This window comes from Peromyscus leucopus, chromosome 22 (genome assembly GCF_004664715.2).
Source record: "Peromyscus leucopus breed LL Stock chromosome 22, UCI_PerLeu_2.1, whole genome shotgun sequence".
NCBI lineage: Eukaryota > Metazoa > Chordata > Mammalia > Rodentia > Cricetidae > Peromyscus > Peromyscus leucopus.
The window spans coordinates 35,206,193-35,230,573 of NC_051081.1; the positions used below are offsets into that span (position 1 = coordinate 35,206,193).

A 24,381-nucleotide genomic window follows, 5' to 3' on the forward strand; every position below is an offset into this window, starting at 1 on the left:
TGGATGCTAGGAACCGCATCTGGGTCCTCTGCAAGAGCAGCAAATTCTAAGCCAGCTCTCCAGCCCTCCTTGAGCCTTCTGATACTGCCTCTGCGCTACTAGCAGCTTCTTCTTCTCCTCCTCCTCCTCCTCCTCCTCCTCCTTCTTCTTTTTTTTCTTCTTCGAGACAGAGTTTCTCTGTGTAGCTTTGGAGCCTGTCCTGGATCTCACTCTGTAGACCAGGCTGGCCTCGAACTCACAGAGATCCGCCTGGCTCTGCCTCCCGAGTGCTGGGATTACAGGCATGCGCCACTCCTGCCTGGCCCTACTGGCTTCTAATCAGACCCCACTGCTCCCGCACTTTCTGAGCATGAGTTGTGTTCTCTGACATCTGAATCTGCACTGTGGTTTTCCAGCCCAGCCATGTTGCCGATAGCACTTCTCTCCTCTTGAAAGGGCATACTCCTGTATCTCTTACCTGCTGAAATCCAATTCAGTCCTCATGTCCCCACTCACATTTCAGCGTGTCCTAAAGGCCTCTTTCATGCCTTTAGTGATTGTCTTCTGTCCCTTTCTCAGTTGTAAGCACTCCAAGGGCAAACTCAATTGTAAGAGTCTTCTCATTTTTACTTATTTGTCTTAATTGTACATATGTGGGGTGTTTTGCTTGTGTACATGACTGTGTTCCATGTGTGTGTCTGGTGCCTGCCGAGGCCCGAAGAGGCTGTCAGATGCCCTGGAGCTAGAATTACAGATGGTTGTGAGTCACCACGTGGGTGTTGGGACTCAAACCCGAGTCCTCTGGGAGATGAACCAGTGTTCCTAACTGCTGAGCTGTCTCTTCTGCCCCTTCTTATCATTTTTATAGCACCAAGAATAGTGCGTGCGATGTGCAGGTTCAGCCAGTTGAGTCATAGTGTTTGCTGACTGACTTCAAGTGAGGGAAGAGCAGAGCTGTGAAGAAAGACCCTTAGCTCACAGAGGATGAGAAGAGTGTGATAACTGAAGTCCTTTGATTCTTGGAGCAAGAAGTGGTTAGTTAGAGAATTGTAACGAGCAACCGTGGGAATGCTGTGAGAACTTGTGCCCTGTGTGGAGGAGTCCAACTAGAATGCTTCCTTCTTAGATCTAAAATGACGCCATTCGCCGGGCGGTGGTGGCGCACGCCTTTAATCCCAGCACTTGGGAGGCAGAGACAGGCGGATCTCTGTGAGTTCGAGGCCAGCCTGGTCTACAGAGTGAGTTCCAGGAAAGGTGCAAAGCTACACAGAGAAACCCTGTCTCAAAAAACCAAAAAAAAAAAAAAAAAAAAAGACGCCATTTTTTTTGGTGTAATATGATTACACTTGATGTAATATGATATGAGCTTTTAGATTCTACCTTGAGAAATTGTAGGGCTGGAGGAGGAGGGAGGGCTCCGTGGTAAGAGTGCTGTTGATCTTCCAGGGAACCCGAGTCCTGTTCCCAGCTCCCAGAGCGGGTGGCTTACAGCTGCCTGTAATCCCAGCCCCTGGGGATTCAATGCCTTCTTCTGGCCTTCGGCACCTTTTACACATCCGTGGCTCAGGTGTGTGCGCTCGAGTGCAAACAAACAAACAAATGATCTTTTAAGAAGGAGCTACCTTATTTCTGAGGTGTTTGGACTGCAGGAACTCTAGAGTAGACTCTGGAGGACTTCGGAGCAGCACGACATTCAATGGCTGGATTTGTGTCTTTCCAGTCGTTTCCTGAAGCCGATTTCTCCGAGCTGGCCAGCTGCTGACCTGTCTGTGCTCTGTGTTCTGTTGCAGATGGAGTGGACGGAAAACAAGCACGCAGAACCAATTCCAGCACCCCTTTAGGGGAGCTTTTTGACCATGGCCTGGATAGTTGGTCATGTGTTTATTTTGTTGTGACCGTGTACTCCATCTTCGGACGCGGACCGACTGGCGTCAGTGTTTTCGTCCTTTACCTCCTGCTCTGGGTAGTTCTGTTTTCTTTCATCCTGTCTCACTGGGAAAAGTATAACACAGGCATTCTTTTCCTGCCCTGGGGCTATGACATTAGCCAAGTGGTAAGTACACGGTCTGCCCTGAATGCTCTGCATGTTTTGGAGTGTTTACTGCCCTTCTCTCTCTTAGGCATTAGCAAGTTAGAACTGAGGTGTGGGGCTGGAGGGGTGGCCCGGGAGGGTTAAAAGCACTGGCTCGTTTTCAGAGGCCCCAGGTTCAATGCCAGCACCTACATGGCGGCTTACAACTGTCTGTAATTCCAGTTCTAGGGGCTCTGATGCCCTCTTTTGGCCTCCCTGGGCACCAGGCAGTCGTGTTATACAGACATACATGTAGGCAAATCACACGTAAAATTTAAATTTTTTTTTTAAAAATAAAGATTTTAAAAAAAGGAGAGAGAATTGATGCTGTAACATTTTCTTTTTCTGGGATGGAGATGTAACACAGTGCTGGAGTACTTGCCCGACATGTAAAAGTCTATAGGTTCTGTTCATTGGATTTTTTTTTTTTTTTTTTTGTTTTTTGTTTTTTGTTTTTGAGACAGAGTTTCTCTGTGTAGCCCTGGCTGTTCTGGAATTCACTCTGTAGACCAGACTGGCCTTGATCTCACAGAGATCCGTCTGCCTCTGCCTCCTGAAGGCTGGGACTAAAGACTGGGCCACCCCCCCTCCCCCAGCACATCATTGGTTTCAAACATACAAAAGAAAAACGTGACAGTGAGCCTTCAGTGGACTTAGTCCTTAGCTTTAGCAGTTACCCACACATGGCCTCTAGCATCATGAATGCTGTCCATGTTTTCCTAATTCTTTTTTTTTTTAAATTTTTTTTTTTTTTGGTTTTTCGAGACAAGGTTTCTCTGTGTAGCTTTGCGCCTTTCCTGGAACTCACTTGGTAGTCCAGGCTGGCCTCGAACTCACAGAGATCTGCCTGCCTCTGCCTCCCGAGTGCTGGGATTAAAGGCGTGCGCCACCATCGCCCGGCGTTTTCCTAATTCTTTTATAGGAAATGTGGTTAAGTATTTTGTAGTGTATCTCTAAATGATAAAATCTTTAAAAATGTTATAATTACAATGCCATTATTTATGTTAAAACTTAATAATTTCTTAATGTTCTTAAATATGACTTAGTTAGACATGTTGATTTTTATTTTATGTTCTGGAGAAAGTGCCCGTAGGACTGGATTGCTGGCCATTTGTCCTCCTTGCCGACTCCCTGGAGCAGAGAGCTTTGTCTCGGCGCATAGGCCTGTCTTAATTCTCTGCCTTGGGCTCTCGGCTTCCTGTGCTGCGGTTTCTCCGTCTGCCCTAAGAAGCCAATAGAGAAACCGGAAGCTGGGTCCACGTGTTTGCTGATGGAGTTGGTTAGGTGGGCAAATCGAGTCCTCCTCCGACTTCACCGGTTTGTGAGCCGCCTTTGAAGGGCTCCAGATGGTGACCACTTGCCTGCATTGCCTACATGGCGGCTACTTAATGGCAGTGTTGGAGGGGAAGAAGACTCACCGCAGAGCAGATTTAAGCCCTCTTTAGTAATCACTTTGATTAGACTTAATGACGCATAACGCACTGCTGGCTTCCTCGTTGATCAGCTGTTGACGCCGCCTTGTTCTGTCTGTGTTTCCTTCCAGACTATTTCTTTTGTCTACATAGTGACTGCTGTGGTGGGAGTTGAGGCCTGGTATGAACCTTTCCTGTTTAATTTCTTATATAGAGACCTATTCACTGCAATGATTATTGGTAAGGAGCTCCATGTCGAAGCCTGTTCTAACCACCACTTTGTTACCCACCCAAAGCAGTGTGTGACCGTAGCAAGTGATAACGCTCTTTCCTTGTTCTCCAGCGAGCAGAACAGCCCCACGGCCCTACAGGGTTTCCCCCAGAATGTTAGAGACAACAAGGGGGGTTGGTTGTTGAGCAGCAGGCTTTTCCTAATCGGACAGAAATGCCAAAGTAGATCAGCACACAAGCTTTGTAAAGTTGCTCTCCCGTGAGGTCTGGACTGTATTGGAGGACCTACATTTAGTGGATTTCAAGTGAAAATTGTTCATTTGAAAGAGGAGATGAACTATGGAGACTTTTATGAAAAATGAAGCCTCTCTTCCCCTTGGGTACCTTGGTGCTGTGTCGATGACCTCGGGGGGGTTTGGGGTGTGGTTGCCACTGTTATGGCCTGTCTGTTACCCTCTGCGAAGGCGGCCTGCACGGTAAACGGAAGCCACCACACCTGCTCCAACCTGTACCACCCCTCCTTTTCCAGGGGCTCTTGTCCACCCCATCACTTCAGCCCCATTTTTTTTTTTTCTTTCTGTTTCTTTGAGGCAGGATTTTATGTAACCAAGCCCTTGAATTCCTGATCCTCCTGCCTCCGCCTCCCAAGTGCTGAGATTAGAGATGTGTGTTCCCATGCCTGGCTTCAGTGTCCATTAAAGCACATGGTTAACGTTTAAAAATGCCTCAGACGGTAGATGTTTCTAAATTCTTTACATTTAACATTTAACTATAAAGTGTAGCAAACCTCCATGGGACAGGCGGCTCGATTGAGAGAGTCACTAAATGGCGGGAGAGGAAAAGTGACTTTCTCAAGGTTTAAAAAAACTAAATGAGCCACTTTCATACCGATAAACATTTGGTAGATGAAATAGTGTTTTCTAAATGTATGGCCCAGACCACGGAAAGGTCTGTGCCTACCAGCAGTTTCTAAGCTTTACGTAGTTTCTATCCTTTACCGAGCTGGAATAGGCAGGGTCGTGTTTAGATAAAGCAACAGATCAATAGCCTGTGTGTGCCTTTTGTGTTCATAGATCGTTAGCATTTTTTCTAGGACCCCAGAAGTGCCTAGGACCCTTGCCCTTTACTGCTTTCCAAACCCCTCGTGCTGGCCTGTACACAGTCCGCTGTCCTCGCGATAGCTCCCTCGGCTAAGCCCAAAGTGGATACGAGCGCATCGGGAAGCGCCCCGTGTCTGGTTGTCCCTGTTGTAATGATGAGAGGGCTCACGTATTGTATGCCAGTCCTAACAGTGTTTACTCTTCAGCTAGTGCTACCCGCAGACATTGCGGATCTTGTGTAGCTGTTCGTTCAGCAGACAGCTAGAGGACTAAAGTTAGTTGATGATGAAAATACCACGTAAAGTCCAAATGATGAGTGCAAAAGGAACTAACTGATAAGAAAGGTACCACTTAGAGTTGGGACACCTTTTTTGGATATATATACATTTAAATTTTACTTCAACTTGTAAGGATTGGCTTTCTTTTGAAATTTATTCTTTATAGTTATAGAAAAATACTCATGATTACAAAGTAAAATGTATAAAGCAATATATTCAAAGAAGAATAGCTTTTTTTAAAAAAAAAAAGATTTATTTATTTAATATGTATACAGTGTTCTGCCTGCATGCCAGAAGAGGGCGCCAGATCTCATTACAGATGGTTGTGAGCCCCCATGTGGTTGCTGGGAATTGAACTCAGGACCTGTGGAAGAGCAGCCAGTGCTGTTAACCTCTGAGCCGTCTCTCCAGCTCAGAAGTATAGCTTTATATTCTACCTATTCTCCTTTTCCCTCAGCCATTCTTAGTTTTCATTTTTTATATATTTGTGTGTGTGTGTGTGTGTGTGTGTGTGTGAGAGAGAGAGAGTGTGTGTGAGTGAGTGTGTGTGTGTGTGTGTGTGTGAGAGAGAGAGAGTGTGTGTGAGTGAGTGAGTGTGTGTGTGTGTGAGGGAGAGAGAGAGAGAGAGGGAGAGGGAGAGAGAGAGGTGTAGAGGACAACCCTCCTTCACCATGATAGAGCTCTGGTTGTCGGGCTTGGCAAGCATCCTTACCACTAAGTCGTCTCTCCAGCCATATTCTTAGCTTTAATTTACGGCTTAGGAAAGCATGCATCATTTTATCACCTTGTTTGTAGCTCCCCGTCTGTCGTCATTCCCCCCTCCCCCGCCACACTCACACTTGCTAGTACATCTATGATAGCGTCTAAGGGTTTTCCTCATCTCTCTTCTAGCTTCCTGATCCTTTAGTGTAGTGATAGACTGGCGTGTTTCAGTCAGTGTTTGGACCGTCTCCAGGCTTTTGCTCTCGCACACATTGCCGTAGTGAATAGTCTTGTGCATGTGTCTTTTCATGTTTTTGGCCAGGCTAGTGTGATAGAGATTCCTAGAAGTAGAACTGTTAATGAAAGACAAATGCCTGCCGTTATGTTGAACACTTCCATATCCCACTCCATAGTGTTGTTGGTTTTTTTTTTGTTGTGAAAACGCTTGTTATTTATAGTTTAAGTTTCACCATATAGTATATTGTCAGGTTTGTTAACCAATGGGTAAGAAATGATACACTGGAATAGTTTCAATTTGTATTTCTCATGAATGAACTTACCTAGGCTAAATAACCATTTACGTTTGTTTTCCTGTGTGTTTTTATACGCTAGCCCATTTTCCCAATAGAATTGTTGATCACTTCCTTCAGATTCCTGTGTTTTGTTTGCATTAGTCCTTTCGGTTGATTAATTACAGTTCTCTCACTTGTGGGCTTCATAAACTTCCCTTTAAGATACTTTTTAACTTGGTGGAATTTTTTGTTGTTTGTTTGTTTTTAGTTTTATTTTATGTGTGTGGATGTCTTGTTTACATATATGTTTGTGTACCGTGTGCATGTCTTGTGCCTATGGAGACCAGAAGAGGGCATTGCAGCCTCTGAATCTGGGGTTACAGATGGTTGTGAGCCACCATGTAGGTGCTGGGATCCGAACCTGGATTCTCCTAACGGTTGAGTCATCTTTCAGCCCCATGTCGATGGCTTATTTTGTATTTTTTAATTCTGTGTGCATGAGTGTTTTGTTTGCACACTTGTCTGTGTACCACAGAGGCCAGAAGAGGGTACTGGATCCCCTGGAATTGGAGTTACAGGTGGTTATTAGCCACCGTGTGGGTGCTGGGAACTGAACCCCGGGCCTCTGGGTGCTCCCAAGAGCTGAGCCATCTCTCTCTAGTCCCCCATCTTGGTGGGGTTTTTTTGGTTGTTGTTGTTTTGTTTTGTTTGTTTTCTGGAAGTTCCTATGTGATAAGTTAGAAATGTGAGGAATAAGATACTTTTTGTGGCCATAATACCCTTAGATTATATCTCATTTCACGTTTTAAAAATGAGTTACCTGATTTTTCTGTAGCAATTCCATCTTCTGGCCTTAAGTCTAGCCTTAAAGTATGGCACTCTGAAAAGCAGGTTTGCATCCATGGGTTCCATAGCCATTGTGTACTTGAAATTTAGAGTTTAAGAGAGAAGTCTTTAGCCGGGCGTTGGTGGCGCACGCCTTTAATCCCAGCACTCGGGAGGCAGAGGCAGGTGGATCTCTGTGAGTTCGAGGCCAGCCTGGGCTACCAAGTGAGCTCCAGGAAAGGCGCAAAGCTACACAGAGAAACCCTGTCTTGAAAAACCAAAAAAAAAAAAAAAGAGAGAAGTCTTTAACAGTTCAGTGTTCTCTAGAGAACGTAGAATAAAGTCCACTTAGAGAATAAATAAAGGTGCTTTTTCTCCTTTGGTAACTTACGTAGAACACGAACTGTCTGCATGCTTAATGTGCTTCGATTTCACGAGACTAGTTCCTGGGCAGGGTGAGCAGCTGGATGTTAAGAACTGAAAACAGCTCTAGAACTTAGCAGACGATGGGGTGTGACGGGGTGACTGTGCCGTAGGGCCCCAGTCGGTGGGTGGCTTTCTCAGAATGTCCACGCATCGTTTTTTAGGTTTAAGGTAAATAAATGTTGCATGGATAGGGCGGGGGAGAGAAACGGAAGGTTCTGGGAAGATTAAAGATAAACAGGAAGCAGCAGATCCCGAACGGTGTCTGCCCCCTCCCCCTTGGAGTAGCTCCCATGGACTTCCAGTCTGCTCTGCTCGGGCGCTGCTCTGGTGTCTTTATGACACCAGACAGTCCCTGCAGTTTTCAGGCTCTGTGCGGTTGGTACAACTGTTTTCCTATGTCAACAATGGAGGAAATGAGGCACGGGAAGGCCGGGGTGCCCAGTGTCCTGTTTCTGTGAGTAGCTGATGGCAGGCCGAAGTGAAGTCCAGGCTGGTCCCTTCAGACGGTCACAGGCTGTACCGCCTCTCTCACCTGTAACTGCTCTTTAGACAAGAAGCTTGAACATGAAGACTTCTGGGCCTAAAATACCAGACTTTTTCATGGATGCAGTTACTGTAAAATAATCAATCTTGAAATTCATAATAATTTAAATATTCTTCTTTTTAGGCTGTGCATTATGTGTGACACTTCCAATGAGTTTATTAAACTTTTTTAGGTAAGTATTTTTTTTTTTTTATAAGTTGTGTGTGTGTGTGGGGGAAGGCAATCTTTAACAGTTGTGTTGTAACCCTGACTGTCCTGGAACTCACTCTGTACACCAGGCTGGCCTCGAACTCACAGAGATTCACCTGCTTCTGCCTCCTGAGTTCTGGGATTAAAGGTGTGTGCCATCAGTCCCGGCTAAGTGTTTACTTTTGTGATTTGGACATTCTGAAAAGGTTTAAAAGCCTCTTTCGGATCTAGCGCGGGAAAGTGATCATTGAGGTTGTCTCTGTTGGCTAATGTAGTCAGTTCAGCTATACTGTAAAACGGTCAGGTCGTTTGTGAAGGTTTGGGGCTCAGCCGTCTTCAAGCGTGTCACTTTTGTGAGTGAACCTCCCTATAAGGAGTGGGTATTTTCTTGTGAAGTATACTGACTGGTTCACATTCTTGTTATGGAGGATTACAGTGTAGTTACTTCTGAGTGTGTGTGGGTTAGGACCAAACTTCAGGCTGCCATTCTCACATTGGGGCATGGTTTCTGAGGTAGGATAGAGGTGGACTTTCCATTCCGATTTGTGCAACCCCATCTTTGCTGGCTGTCCTGCCTTGCCTTGTTTTGTCCAAATATATTTTGTTCTTGCACATCTCAATAACTTTGCTCTGGCTGTTTCCTCTGCTCCTGTTATTTTACCTTGTTCCCTTACTCAGTCCCTTAGCGTTCAGCTCTGTCTTCCGGCCTCTTATCCATGTCCAGACAGGCTCTATATAGCTTCTCTTGTGGTGACTGTCATCTATAGAACTGGTACATTTTAAGTCACATGTGGGGCACGCTCATAATCGAAGCACTTCGGAGGCTGAGGCCTGCCAGCCTGGGCTGTGTACTGAGTACCAGGTCTGCCAAACAGTACACAGTAGGACCCCGTCTTTAAAAAAAATAAAAAGTGATAGCATTTAAAATTGGCAAGCCATACCGATCATTCGAGTCATTTCCTCCTCTTATAGATGAGGCTTTGATTGAGCCACAGTGTCCAGGGTAATGTGATCAATAACTAAACCAAGACTAGAACAGGAGCCCCGTTCACATGAGCGGGCATGCTGGATTACTCCCAGCGTACTTAGAGGCACCAAGATGTGCTGGGCATCTCTCTTCAGAGTCTTGTGTATGAAATATATCTGCCCTAAAATCCATATCCCTTTAAATTTTTTTTTTTTAATATATGTATGGGTATTTTGCTTGCATGTATGTCTTTGTGCCACATGCATTCCTGTTGCCCAGGGAGACCAGAAGAGGGTATTAGATCCTCTGGAACTGGAGTTACAGATGGTTGTGAGCCTCAGTGTAGGTGCTGGGAACCAAACTCAGTCCCCTGGAAGAATAGTCAGGACTTTTAATCTCCAAGCCAGTAGTTTCTCAACCTTCCTAATGCCGAAACCCTTTAATACAGTTCCTCATGTTTTGGTGATCCCCAAACATAAAATTATTTTTGTTGCTACTTCATATCTGTAATTTTGCTGCTGTTATGAATCATCATGTAAATATCTGGTATGTGACCTCTGTGAAGGGTCAACCCCCACAAAGGGGTCACGACTTACTGGTTGAGAACCACTGCTCTAAGCCATCTCTCTCTCTCTCTCTCTCTCTCTCTCTCTCTCTCTCTCTCTCTCTCTCTCTCTCTCTCTCTCTCTCTCTAACCACATCTTTCCATTCTTATCACAACTGTTGACTGGTTAGTAAGAAAGGGGCCAGGCATGGTAGTACCTTACTTTAATCCCAGCACTCTGGAGACAGAGGCAGGTGGATCCACATAGTGAGTCCCAGGCCAGCCAGGGCTACAATAGTGAGACCCTGTCCAAAATAGAGAAATGAAGGAAGGGGGCGTTGATCAGGCAGAACCTCAGTTATAATCCTGGCCTTGGTAGCAATTAATAAATTTAGAGCATTTCATCTTAACTTAGCCTGTCTTTAAAGTGGGGCTAATGATGTTGGTTCTCTGTGCTGTGGGACTGTAAATATGCATGAAGAATACATGTGAAGAGTTTGGAGACGTGAGTGTTAGGTGTGTGTCTTAGGTGTAATGGTGTTCTGTATTGATCTTTCAGAAGTTACAAAAGCAACACCCTGAAGCACAGCTCCGTTTATGAAGCCATGGTCCCTCTCTTCTCTCCATGTTTGCTCTTCATTTTGTCTACAGTGTGGATCCTCCGCTCTCCTTCAGATATTTTAGAGATCCACCCTAGAATATTCTACTTCATGGTTGGAACAGCTTTTGCCAATATCACAGTAAGACTTTTTATTTTTAAAAAATCACATGAGCCTCATGTGGTAGCTTATGCCTATAATTCAAGGCCAGCTTGGGCTACATGAGACCACATCTCACAAAACCAAAATAACAAAACAGAAAAAGAATCAAAGCAGCTTTGAAAGGTGCTCATTGCTGATTGGAGGTCGGAGGTCGGAGGTTGTCATTCCATGAGGAAGCTCGGTTGTGTCAAGGCTTAGGGGGCTGTTTGGAAATTGTTCTTCACATGGCACAGTTTTAAAATTGGGAGTTCCTTCTCCTGTCTCAGCTGTCCCCACACTGTGAGAAAATATCTTCTGTGGCATCTAGGTTAGCAGCAGAGAACCTGACAGGCCCCTTAGGGAAGGGTTCGTTTTGCTGTAAGAAGGGGAAGAGTTCATCATGGCGGGCAGTCATGGTGTCAGGTCCCAGTGTGGGTCCACTGCAGCTGCCGTGAGGAAGCAGCTAGGAGACTGTGCTCGGCTCACCTCTTCCTTTCCATTCAGTCCAGGACTCCAGCGCGTGGATAGTGCTGCCCACACAGAGAGTGGGTCCTCCCCCTCCTTTAAACCTCTCGGGAAACTCTCCACAGACATGCCCAGAGGTGTGTTTCCGAGACCATCCTAAATCTAGTCCGGCTCATAGTGGAGATTAACCAGCACGACAGCCTTACTGTGTTGTCTTGGTCTCTTCTGACACGGTCCCGAGATCAGTGTCTCAAGGGTGGGTCGGGCCAGCTGGGGCCCTGAGCAGTTGAGAGCTATTGACCATATTCTCGAAAGCAGCTCTGCAAGTGTGGCCGGTTTGGAAAGTGCTTTCTAATCGATGCCCATCTTTCCCTCCCCTCTTCTTGCTTCTCCCAAGTGTAAGCTAATCGTTTGCCAAATGAGCAGCACGCGGTGCCCGACTTTGAACTGGTTGCTGCTTCCTCTCTTCCTGGTGGTGACCACAGTGAGCGTGGGTGCGGCAGCCTCCCACCTGGAGAGCCTTCTCCTTCAAGGGCTCACGGCAGCCTTCACTCTGGCTCACATCCATTACGGAGTACAAGTGGTGAGTAGCGGAGGGCCGAGCGGGCGGATAGACTGGGGAACCTGCAGAGGAGGCTGGCTTAGTGTAAGAGCTAGGAGGTGGAGGAGACAGGCGCCCAAGGTTTCGGTGACATGTAAGTGTGTAATTTCAGACGCTTTTCTAACGATTATACCAACTACAAATTATTTTTAAGTGAGTGATTATGGGTAATTAGTTCTTATTTTAAATCGTTATATAAGTGATTTTCTTGTTGAGAAAACACTGTCTGTGCTTTTCACTCTGTGAGACCAAATAATCCGGTTAGTTTTTGTTTCTTTAGTCTTAGGACATTTTTATTGCTTACTAATTTAATTTGGGGAAAAGAGGTAACATTGGTTTATAGTACTTCCCCGTCTATTCCTACTCCTGTGAGAAATGGAATAGGGTTTCTGTTGCTGTGATAAACACTATCACCAAAAGCAGCCCAGGAAAGAAAGGGCTTATTTCCGCCTACAGTTTCATGTCACGGTCCATCCATAATCAACAGAGGCAGCCAGGGCAGGAGCCCTGAGCAGGGGCTGAAGCAGAGGCCATGGAGGAGCACTGTTTACTGGTTCGTTCCCGTGGCTTGCTCATTCTGCTTTCTTATAGCACCCAGGACTTCCTCCCTGTCCGTGGGTGGCACCACCCTCTATAGGCTGGACCCTCCCACATCATCAATCAAGAAAGGGAACCGCGGGCTTGCCCACAGGCCAGTCTGATGGAGGCATTTTCTCAGTTGAGGTTCCTCTTCCCAGATGACTCTACCTTGTGTCAGGTTTAGAGACCAAAACAACAGCTGGCCAGCTCGGGCAGACTAGAGTTTTAGACTAGAGGAAGTCATTGGCAGTATTTCAGTTTTTATCTCAGGAGCCTTTACCTTTATCAGCAAATAATGAAAAACCGTGGAGGAAGATGGTTAGTATTTCCAGAAGGGGCAGAGCACCGCTGTCGATGCTAAGGACGAAGAAGCAGGAGATAGCTTGGGGCTAACCTGGGCTCCAGGGCAGAACCCTGTCTCCAGAAACCACAAACATAAACAAGCACTTTGTGCACCCACTGCTCTCCTCCCGAGTAAGAGTCACGTCAGGATGAGTGGACGATGATGTCAGAACCGTGTGCCTCTCCCTCCCTCCCACCCACCTGAACAGCTTTTCTAGTTTTCTAGTTATTTTACAGATTTCAGTCATTGCTACATAGTCTACCAGGGAGCTCACCAGTAGTACCCAGTTTACTAGTCCTCATCAGTTGATCTTATTTCCCGAGTGATTTAGTTTTTACGCTGTTGGTATGAACGAGTTGAAACACTCCTGTCTTTGATTGGTGTCATTTTGAGAGGATAACTGCAGGGACGGGTGTGTACCGGGCATCCACACTGCTGCTCTAGCGCCTGCTCCCTGTGTTTGGTTTGAAAGGAGCCCTGCTGAGAGTCGGTTTGATGAACCAAACATCCTTATTTCTGGATTATTGTTGTGAGAAACCTGATGAACTGATGTCAGATAATTGTTGATATTTTTATTTTTAAAGATTCATTTTATGCTTTCTGCCAATTTCCTTGGGCATTATCTTGCTCTTTCATTGATCATATGAGTGATAGAATGCTATTGCCAGTGTCTTGTAATTTCAAAACAAAGTGTCACTATGTAGTGTGGTCCTGGTTGGTCTAGAACTGACTAGAGACCAGACAGGCCTGGAGGCACCTAGCTCTGCCTCACGTGCCTCTACCTCCTGAGAGCTGGAGTGAACGTGTGCCACCACACCTGGCTAGAATTGTCTCTTTAGAAACTGCATTTCCACCAAAACACATCCCTTTTGTGTGTGTGGAGTTGTGATGTGAGTGTAGTGCCTGTGGAAGCCAGAGGAGGGAATCCGGTCCTGTGGATCTGTGGGTCTGGGAACTGAACCCAAGTCTTCCATAAGCACAGTACACGTTCTTAACCACTGCCGTCTGTGCTGAGGATTGAACCGAGTGTCTTACACTCGTAAGCATTTTACTCACTGATCCCACTGCAGCCTTCAGTCTTTTTTACATTATAAAAGTAGCACACATTTATTGGTAAAATCTGGACAATAGTGCCTGTGAGATGCTCAGCAGGTGAGGCCTGCAAGCCTGGTAACATGCGTTTGATCCTGGAACCCCCATAAAGATGGATGGAGAGAACTGACTCCACAGAGCTATCGTCTGACCTCCACACGTCCACATGTGTGACATAGCACACATGTACTATACACATATCCAACACTGATAAATAAAAATCAAGTTCTCATGGAGTCAGTAAAGTGGCTGCTTGTTCCCAGGTCTCAGAACCTCCTGGTGGAAGGAGAGACCTCACATGCACACGGTGGCACACATGTGCCCCTCTCCCCAAATAAATCTGAAAAGAAAAAGGGGAGCCGGAGAGATGGCTCAGTGGACCAGATGACCTGGGTTTAGTTCCTAGCATCCACGTGAAGGCTCACAGCCATCTGTAACTCTGGTTCCAGGGGATCACATGCCTTCTTCCGGATTTCTTGGGCACTGAACACACATGGTGAACAGACATACATGTAAGACAAAAATAATCAAACTTAAAAAATAAATGATCATTTTAAGAAATCTAGACAATAAACATGCTAACAGGAAGAACATCTTTCTTGTCCATCTTTGTGCTATTTATTACTTCTAACCAGAAACCACACAAAGTCTTGACTTACATATAAATGAAAAGTATCGAAGAATTGTCTCCTGCCGGGGATACCCTAGCCAACATGGCCTTCAGATTCACAGACTTGATTTTTGACCGGTTTATCCAGGCTAGGAAGCATTTCCTGGCAGAGTGTATAAGAAGCTAACTACTGAGTCTAGCTTATCAAGGCAATTGTTTTCTTTACAAGCTGTTGGAGGGCTGATAATCCTGTAGTTCCTCAATAGGTTTGAGTGTAACGTGCTGCTGGAGTTGTCTGCTTCCAGAAGGCTCCACTAGAGCGACTGGAGCTTGGTTCAGCAGAACCTTTTTGTTCCTGGCAGTTTTCCTGCGTCAGTAAGGTACTGTCTGAGAGAGTGAGTTCTGAGTGTGTTCCCGAAGAACCCGGTGCGGGTTGTGACTGTCTTGTGTTTGCTCCTCTGTAGGTGAAGCAGCTGAGCAGCCATTTTCAAATTTACCCCTTTTCACTGAGGAAACCCAACTCAGACTGACTAGGAATGGAAGAAAAGAACGTCGGCCTGTAATCTTCAGGAAGTCCTGTAAATAGACGCTTGTAAATATCTCCTCCATCACCATCGGACTAAAGTGGTCTGCTTGACCGATGTGGGACCGCAGTGTGTGGCAGGCATGTGGACAGCAGGAATGAACGTGATCTGAGCTGTGGAATTTTGGATTTTCTAACTTCCAACTTTATTTTTTTATAAAACCATGAAACATTTTGGTTAAGCACAGTGTACATTAAACCAACTAAATGTTCCTAGCTTCATGAGTCCATAATGTTTTGACTCATACAGAGTTCAGGATGCTTCACTTTTATGTCTGAGTCCATAATGTCTCGACTCATACAGAGTTCAGGATGCTTTACTTTTATGTCTGAAGCCCCCAGATTGATTCAGGAACACTAATAATGTTCAGATAGCCACAGCATGTCTTAATATTTGATGCTTTATAGAAGGTCTTTAGCTGCGTAAATGGTAGACAGCTCAAATCTAATGTAGAGAAGCATCAAAAAAAGTCTCTTTGGCCAGAGATACCAGTGACTGAACAGCAGTGCTTAGTTGCCAAATCATGGTGGTTCTCCCAGGAAACTTCGAGAGGATGTCTGGGGTCCTGGCCCTTACTCTGGCTAAATGCCAATAAATGCTTTCATTTTCTTTTAGAGAGAAGTGTTCTGTTGTTACTCAGTAGAGGAGGGATTTAAGTACAGCTCACCACTGTGGCATGGTTCATTGTTTACCTGTGGTACTTCCTCCTGTCAGGATTGGGTGGGTGCCTGTGAGCACTGATGCTTAAGGTTGTGGGTGACAGTCCCATTCTCATGAGGCTGCAGACACAGTACCTTATGAGAGAAAAGTTAAACTGGAGTTAGGAATCTCAGAACTTCCTGGTGACCAGATCCGACCCTGGCACTGCCTGTCCACCTGTCTTGGCTTGCTTTCATTTTTCTCTCCTGGGGGTGAGGTGCTGTGGTTTTTAATCTCACACCAGTACGGCAGAGAGACTCTCTCTCCCCTAACTCTCCCACCTCCCTATTTGAAGAAAACTTTTGATATATATACCTTCCTGAGTATTTCCTCCCTTAATACGACTCAGTCATTTTTGAGGTTTACTGACAATACAGACCCTTCAGCTGTACTGTTATCTCTTAAATCTCACCTTTTTATGACTGGATGTTTTCTTTCTTTGGGCTTTGTCTTTATTTAGTTTGGTGGTGAAATTTCTTGCTGATTTTAGTTTCCACTGAATGAGGTTTGTGCTTAAATGAAGAGTGTGTCTTAAACCCCTTTTTTTTTTTGGGTAGGTTGCACTTGGATGAGATAGGCACCACTGTGTTGATATGTAATTAAATTCATAACTGTTATCACCTATGAACGTGACCATCTTTAAATGTTGTAGCTCATTCCTTTGTTGAGTTTCTGTCTGCTGCTTTGTAAAAAGTGACTGGTTGATACTCCTCCACCTGAACGGTTTTAAATCCTAATCATTGTTGTATAGCCTGTTGAAAGTGATCCAGGAGCTAACCCACAGTTCTGTGCTCAGTGTTGATTGTTTGTAAGGCTTAGGTGTGTTTGGGGACTTTCTCTGAGACACAAATATGAAAGCAGAAATTGATGGAAAGTGGGTAGTGGTTCTGTGTTTGTTAATAAATTGCCATCATGGAGGTCAGAACACAAGCCAGTTACATGAAGATCACTGTCCTGTGTACTCAAGCTCTGTAGAACTGAATTGGGCAACTCGGAGTCGGGAAAGAGCTTTGTGATAAGGTTTTTGGCTGATGATTTCACTCTTTTCTTGGCCTTGTACACAAGAATAATCATTGTATAAAAGAAAATAACATAAATATTTATAAAATAATGAATTTGGACCACAGGCTTTCTTCACCTTATGCAGTATACTGAAGATCATGTCCTATAATTTGAGCCCCCCCTTTTTTTTCTTTTAAATGTATCTATCCTCTTTTTATTACATCAAGTGGATTTGAAAATATGTTTTGTGCCTTTTGTTTTGTGTTTAACGTGTCTCGGTGATGGTAAAGAATTCTAGTTTAGGTAATTTTGTTGACACTGTTGAGTGGAAGAGAAGGCTACTTACAGGGAGGCGGAACCGGGCAGTCAGTGTTTCAGAATCCTGTGGACTTGGGACTCCTTCCTAGCCTGCTCACGTCCTGTCTTGATGGTGCATCTTAAAAGACCCGTTTGTTGTAGCGGTACAGGAGGGGATGAGGGACTTGGTTCTCATCTGTGCGTCTCTGTCACGCCCCTTCCTCTACACTTCCCAGATGTAAAAGGTACGGAAAGCTTATGTACACTATTTGGGTGAGTTGACCCCACAGCTTTTCCCAGTGTCTTGGGGAGAGGCCTTGCGGTCAGGAGCACGCCTTCACGCTTTCTGTGCGTGGGAATAGAGTGCCTTAGCCAGTCTAGGGGTTTGCATTGTTACTCTGCTGGACGCATACCACAGACACCTTCAGAGCCTTCTCTTCGGGTCATGGTATGACAAAGCCCTTTCAGGCTTGCCAGAAAATAATCTCCCTGTATCGGAGAGGGTGTGGGATAGAAAGATGTTAACAATACGTGGATAGAGGCTGCCACCTCTGATCTTTCGATAACATTTATGATCTTGAAATTGCCACAATCACTGTCTTGAGAAATAGTAATAGTTGATAGGTTTTAGAGCTGTAGAGTAACTTTGAAGTAAAAATATAACCATTCTTCCTTGGCATTTCAATATTCCGAATGACGTACTTTTAATTCCAATTTTAAAAAGAAAACGTTGAACATGATTTAGGATGTTACAAACTGCTTCTAATACTGCCGTTTGTTCTCTGCTCAGGCACTGGGGAGGGAGGTTTATGTCTGGGGTTAGCACATGCTAAGAACATGCCAAGAATGTTGCTTGTGGCTTGGAACCTGAACATTAAAGGAATATGTTGTAGTCAGAAGGTGTGTGGGTGGCACCTTGCTTCCCAAAGCAGACTTGAACTCCATGACCTATGAAGAATAAAAAGATAATTTTTTTAAATTGGAGGTATTTAAGTCCAGTACTGCTCCCCCCCCCCCTTTTGGAGGTGGGGTTCCAGAAAGGACATCCTAGCTGTTCTAGAACTCACTCTGTAGACCAGGCTGGCCCCAAACTCAAAGATCCGCCTGTCTCTGCCTCCCGAGTGCTGGGATTAAAGGCATGTGCCTCCACCACCCGACTACTTTTTTCCCTTTTAATTAGAACTTGAAACCTACTTGTAGCCACCACACAGGACAGAAACAGCTCATTGAGGGCAGGCTTGGTTGCCTCTAGACCTTGCCACATTCAGATGGTGAATGCATTTTATCTCTTGGCTGGTGAAGGACCGGGAACTCCCCCAGAGAAGGAAGTAAAACCTGTGGGTTGCAGCTTTGAGTTTTGAGTTTCCCAAAGCCAGAAGCAGAGAAGTACTCTTTGTGGTGATGTCTATGTTCAGAGCCTTATCTTGACTCACTTCTGGTCAAGCCCTTTGTCTGTCAGAAATCTGTGGCGTCAGACCAGAATTTTTTTTTTTGTCTTGTGAAATGTCATTTGAAGGCAGCATGCCCTGTCTTGAGCATCCCATGGGTGAGTAATCTTACTATAGTTAGCTGCCCCTGCTCCAGCCTTTCAGAAAGAACGGTAACTAGTGTGCCGCATTGAAAGGAACATTCCTAACAGGAAAATGGTGTTGAAGTAATCACTGTGAAACTTGAATGTGTGAGGCTCTAGGAATTTTTAAAGGCTAGCATAAATTTCTGCTTTTCTTTTATCAATTATGTAATCCATGTGATTTGTATATTTTGGGTTTTTTGTTTTATAATCCTCTTCAACAGTGGTACAAGTGACTGACATCAGAACAGACCAGTGGCTTCAGGGTACGTGGTAAATCATGGTGATCTAACTTTCCCAGAGAAAGTGGTGATGTGTGTGTGTTTTTTTTCCTTGCATGGACCCTCGGGAATTGGCTTTGCTGGCTGACTCATTTCCAGGGTTTTTACAGTACAAACTAAACGTAACTTACTCTCCAGCCTGCATGTTAGTGGCGTACTTTGCTCTTTAATAAACAGACTCTCAAGAGATAGTACAGCAGCTGGCTATTGTCTCTGTCTTTTAAGCAGGGATCTGTTCTTTTTATAGACATTGAACAAGCTCACATTTAGGGTAGCAGGAGGAGTTTGCCATTTGGAGATCTCCCACAGGCAGCCTGAACAAGGTTTTGTTCATTTAGTGAGGAAGGCTGGGTTCCCAGGATTGGAAAGTACCCCACGGACTGATTTTAGAGTATTTGACAAGGGCTGTCTCTCTAGGAAAATACCTTTGGGCAGAACAAGAAAGGCTGTTCGGCTGTTCCTCTTGTCTCCCTTTCAGAGAATCATTCTTAGAAAGCTGGACTTAGTCAGTCTGGCTATGTTTATGGCAGTTGGATCATGGCCATTGAAAGTCTAAAATAGAAAGAGAGGCCAGTGCCCACTTCAGCTCTAAAACGAAGTCAAAGATCGCATTGACTATCCAGGGAGGGACTAAAACTGTGGGTGTTCTCTATCACCGTGGCTACAAGATCTTTTAAGCAGTTTCTTTGGTTAACAATCAGAATAAGCGTGGATTTGGATTTTTCATAAACAAAACTAATTATTGATGCAGTCTTGATTGTGGTATTCCTGGTAAGCACTTTTTTAATATCTAGAGAGAAAAACTCATGACCTGGAACTTGTTTATTTTGTACTTGATGTAACTAAGCAGGTTCTGGAAGTGGCCTGTTTTAACTTGGCTGCATCACTGATCTATTGCCAATTACTGTTATTAATCAACAGGCTAATGATTAGCTCATTTCAAAATGTCCCAAGAAAGCAGAAGTCAGTATTGAACTCCGAATTCTAGTTTTTTTTTTTTTTTTTTTTTTTAAAAAAATGTTGTTTGCCCCCTTTGGGGGCAGAGTGGAAGACCACAATGACCAGTGTGTAAAGGAGGCCACCTGCTCTTCCCTTTCCCACCAGGCAGTGGGTTAAATGATGGCAGTTAAAAAAAAGAATGGCTGCTGTTTTGAGTAAGGTTTCATGTCCTGTGCTGAGAATGTGCGGCAGGGATTGTGGCCGGGAGTTTAGTTTGGTGCCATTACCAGTGGATTTTCTGTAGTCTTCTGAAGCAAGAGGACAATTCCATCCCTTCCCCTCTGTCCCTACAAACCACCACGGGAGCACGCAAGACGTGTTCGCTGCAAAGAATGAAAATTCTATCAGAGATAAAGATAAAAAGGACATCATAGCTTCCCACTTTCAAGTACTTTTCATTGTAGCTGGCCTGTATAGGACTTGCTGTGCTAATGGTAAACATGTGGCTTTTCTTTAATCTGCTTCCATGTGCTCTGTATATACACACACGTTTACTATGTACACCTATTCTCTGTCTGTACATATGATATGGTATCGACATGGTGTTTACTCTTGATTATCAGCCAGGTGGTAACCTTACTAGACTGTTGCTGTGTGTGGACTTGGTGTGCCCATGGTCCACATGGAAAGCCTCTTACCCACCCGGAGCCATCTCAGGCCTTGAGAAAGCCCTCTAGGTGTATCACTTTCCACTTCCTTTTCATCAGGGAACTGATGAACCAGAAAGACTGGTTTGGAGAATGCTGGCCGCTGTGTTGAGGGTTAAGGTTTCTGGGTCTGCTGGGCCCTTTTTGACCAGGCGGCAGCTTTGGGAGCAGTGTGCCTGTGAACTCCTTCAGGGAAATCCTTGCCCTTGCCAAAGCAGAGCTCTGCAGCTTGCTTAACTTTACTGGAATGTTCCAAGTCTTGTGATGTGATGTATAGTAGAATACTCCGAGGCGTCTGAATGTGATGTTTGCATTATCTGTGATACTGTTCCCTGCTGCTAGTCCAGATAATCAAGACCTGTTTCTTGTCACCTGATTCTAGAAGCCTTGACCTCTCAACTGGATTTATGTTCATGTCTGCTGCTGTGAACTCCAAAAGTAAAGCAGTAGGTTTTAGTTTTAAACTGTTTAATTCTTTTATTGATAAATATTTATTGTAATAAAAATAATTTTTAAATCCTTTTAATTGTTTTCAAGTTGTCTCTCTCTCTCTCTCTCTCTCTCTCTCTCTCTCTCTCTCTCTCTTTTTTTTTTTTGTCCTTCCTTGGTAGATGCGAAAGGGAAGACTCCGTAATGGGAAGCAGTCCCAGCTGCTTGATTCAGAACCATTGGTCAGTATAAAGCACAATAGTAAAGGTTTGATTTTATATATATGTGTGTGTGTGTGTATTACATATACACATACATACATCAAACAGACAGACAAACAGATAGATAGGTGAGTCTTACTTAGCCTTCTTCATTGGCCCCAAACTTGATATGTAGTCAAGAATGTACCCAGTAAGAATGTACCCAGTTCCACTCATCATTACTGGGATTACAGGCGTGTGTGCCATCCGGCCTGGTTTACCTTGTGCTGGTGTTCCAGCTGAACTACATTGCTAGCCCTGAAAAGGGGGTTGTTGCTCTCTTTCTGGTTAATGCTTGTTTTGGGTATAAAGAGACCAGCTTGCTTTCAAAGACCATCCTGGGTATGACCAGTGAAGGTAACATCTCTGCATGATTCCTCCAGGAGAGCATGGAAGTATAAACACAAACTTGATTTTTTTTTTCTAACCATGTTACAATCTTTATTAACTTTTTAAAGATGGGGTCTCATGTAGCCCAGAGTGGCCTCAAATAGTGGGTAGCTGAAGATGACTTTGAACTTTCGACTCTCTTGCCTTACCTCCTGAGTGCTGAGGTTACAGGCATGGGCCACCATAGCACATTTAATTCTGTGCTGGGGATTGAACCCAGGATTTCATGTACACTAGGCAAGCTCTCTACCAACTGACCTTACATCTGTACCCTCTAGGTTAAGTTTTAAAAACCTTTCAGCTGTTGTCCGAGCTCTAACACAGCTCCTGGCTCCTCTGCTTCCTCTTCCTTTCTTCATATGGAAATTTTTAAGCATGTACATGCTGGCGAAACGGGCATGCCACTGCCCACGCGTGGATGTCAGGACAATTTGTGGATTTGTTTCTCTTCCACTATGGGGGTCCCATGGAGTGGTTGGGCTTGGTGGGAAGCAGGCATCCATTATCCTAGCCTCTCCCTTCAAACATTAAATACTAAAAAAGTTTTTAAAATGTATTAAAATTGGATAATAAAGATTTCCTTCTGGCAATTGAATTGGTAAAATTTACACAAATTGGGATATACAAACAAACCAAGATTGGCTGGGTGGTGGTGGTGGCGGCGGCGGCGGCGGTGGCGGCGCACGCCTTTAAACCCCAGCACTCAGGAGGCAGAGGCAGGAGGATCTCTGTGAGTTCGAGGCCAGCCTGGACTACAGAGCAAGATCCAGGAAAGACGCAAAGCTACACAGAGAAACCCTGTCTCCAAAAACAAAAACAAAAAAACAAAAAAACAAAAAACCCCAAGACATTTCTAAAGGGTGTCTGACATCCCTACACTCCAGGTAAGGTCATTTGGTGTGAACACACAGGTGGAGAATTGTGACTTGACTTGTGAAATATGATCAATGTGTTGTGTGTCCCTATGCCCCCCTCCCCCAGAAAACTAAGCAGCTGGGTGTGGTGATGCATACCTATAACCCCAGAGCTGGGGGACTGAGGAAAATTGCCTGGAGTTTCAAGGCTAGCCTCGTACAGTGTGAGTGAGCACCAGGCTAGCCAGAGCTGCACTGTAAGGCACTGCCTATATCAACAAACAAAATGAACCTAGGTCCCAGGGATATTCATTTAGTGAACTTTCTCCCAATTTTCTTGTCTCTTCTATGTATATTTTAAGTCCAATTGGGTGATGCTTTCCATGAACCATATCTTCCTTTTTGTATGAAGTAGAGTTGGGGTTTAATTTTATACACACACACACACACACACACACAAGCTTAGAAGTTAAGAGAAAAAGAAAAGCACTCAGAAAAGATTCCTGAAAGCATGGGTATGGTGGACTTCTCTAAGAGACTTGCCTACATCTTTTTTTAATTTTTTTTTCCTTTAATAGATCTTGAGTGTCATTTTAGATCATATAAATTCTTAAATTCTGTATCACCCCACAAATGCTTTGGCAATTTAAAAAAATTATTTAATTCTATTTTATGTGCATTGATGTGAAGTTCCCCGGAACTGGAGTTACGGTTTTGAACTGCCATGTGGGTGCTGGGAATTGAGCCCAGGTGTGGGGGATTTGTCCCCACTTTTTCACCCAGGGTACTGGAGCAGGGAGAAGTGGGAAATATTTAGATAAAAATATAGAGGGGAGAGACAGATAGGAACACAGGACAGCCTCAGGAGGGCCTGGGTCAAATCCCACCAGCCCCTTCTGTCTCTTCTGAAGGGCTATTTATAGAAATGCCAAGGAGTGGAGCAGCCCAGTGCAGACCCTCCAAACACCTGGTAACCACGCACGTGCTCAATCCATCCCCTTATGCAGCCCTGCTGGGTAAAGCAAGCTCAGATCTCACTAAGAAACCCCAACACCCAGGTCCTCTGGAAGGGCCCCAGTGCTCTGAACCACTGAGCCATTTCTCCAGCTCCAGCTTTAGCAGTTTTTTGATGGCTCTTGTGCCATACCAACTTTTAAAATATAAGTAATCAGAATAAGCATACAGATCCATCTGCATTTCTTCACTCAACATATAAACATTGAACACTTACCATGTAGCAGGTATCATGGCAGATGCTATAGTGTACAATGCTGAATAAAAATCATCAGTCTCCTCAAAGAACCCCTCATTCCCTAGGATAGGTATTTTAAGTAGACCTTGGCACCATATCTGTTAATTTGAGATGTTGATAAACCTGGCAGACTGTCCTGAAAGGGACCTTCCCAGTGTCATGTGTGACATTTGTTCCTCACACCCATGAAAAAAGTTACTGCGGCGCAGACATCGTGGCTTTCACTCTGTAATCCTAGTACTTGGGAGGTTGCCACACAGTGAGCTCCAGGCCAGCCTGGGCTGCAAAGTGAGATGTGTCTTAAGGCAACAAAACCACCCAAAACAAACAAAAAGGCTTATTACATAATTGAGATTGGCCAAGAGCAGCTGGTCAGGGAGCGGACTGAGCCAGGAAAGACTAGCCCGTAGCCTTTACTGTGGGTATGGGTCCCTGTAGACGGGAGTCTCTAGCAGATGCTGGGAATCACCTGCCTGCAAAGAACGTTTGGGCACTTGTTTTTGTTTTGAAGATTGTGTGTGTGTGTGTGTGTGTGTGTGTGCGTGTAAGAGGGAGGATGCCAGAGGAAGCCAGAAGAAGGTGCCAGGACCTGTGGAGCTAGAGTTACAGGCAGTTGGGTGCTGGGAACTAAACTCGGGTCCTCTGGAAGAGCAAGTGTTCTCCATAGCTGAGCCGTCTCTCCGGCTGCATGGTGGTGGTTTGCTCGTTTGAGATGCTGGGGTCGAGCCCAGAGCCTCACCCATACTAGGCAAGTGTAATATCACTAAACGAATTCCAACTCCCCTTTTTAAACAGCTGTCCCAGATATGGAGAAGAAAGGAGTGAGCTCTAAGAGCAGACAGTAGCCAAACAACAGAAAAATGGAGTCAGTGCCTTCCCACACAAGAAGCTAGACTGATACCTGGAC

The 24,381-nt window shown here is 44.8% G+C and overlaps 1 protein-coding gene across 1 annotated transcript in view; it reads left to right on the plus strand.

Annotated features, from left to right (window-relative positions):
- Selenoi (selenoprotein I) overlaps positions 1–19,642 on the plus strand; it is a 39,629-nt gene extending 19,987 nt beyond the window's left edge. Inside the window, exons 5-10 of the mRNA XM_028874305.2 lie at positions 1,770–2,032; positions 3,594–3,702; positions 8,204–8,252; positions 10,340–10,520; positions 11,383–11,568; positions 14,675–19,642. Coding sequence (XP_028730138.1) covers positions 1,770–2,032; positions 3,594–3,702; positions 8,204–8,252; positions 10,340–10,520; positions 11,383–11,568; positions 14,675–14,773 — 887 coding nt within the window. The 3' untranslated portion in view covers positions 14,774–19,642. The remainder of the gene's footprint in view (positions 1–1,769; positions 2,033–3,593; positions 3,703–8,203; positions 8,253–10,339; positions 10,521–11,382; positions 11,569–14,674) is intronic.
- The last annotated feature ends 4,739 nt before the right edge of the window (positions 19,643–24,381 follow it).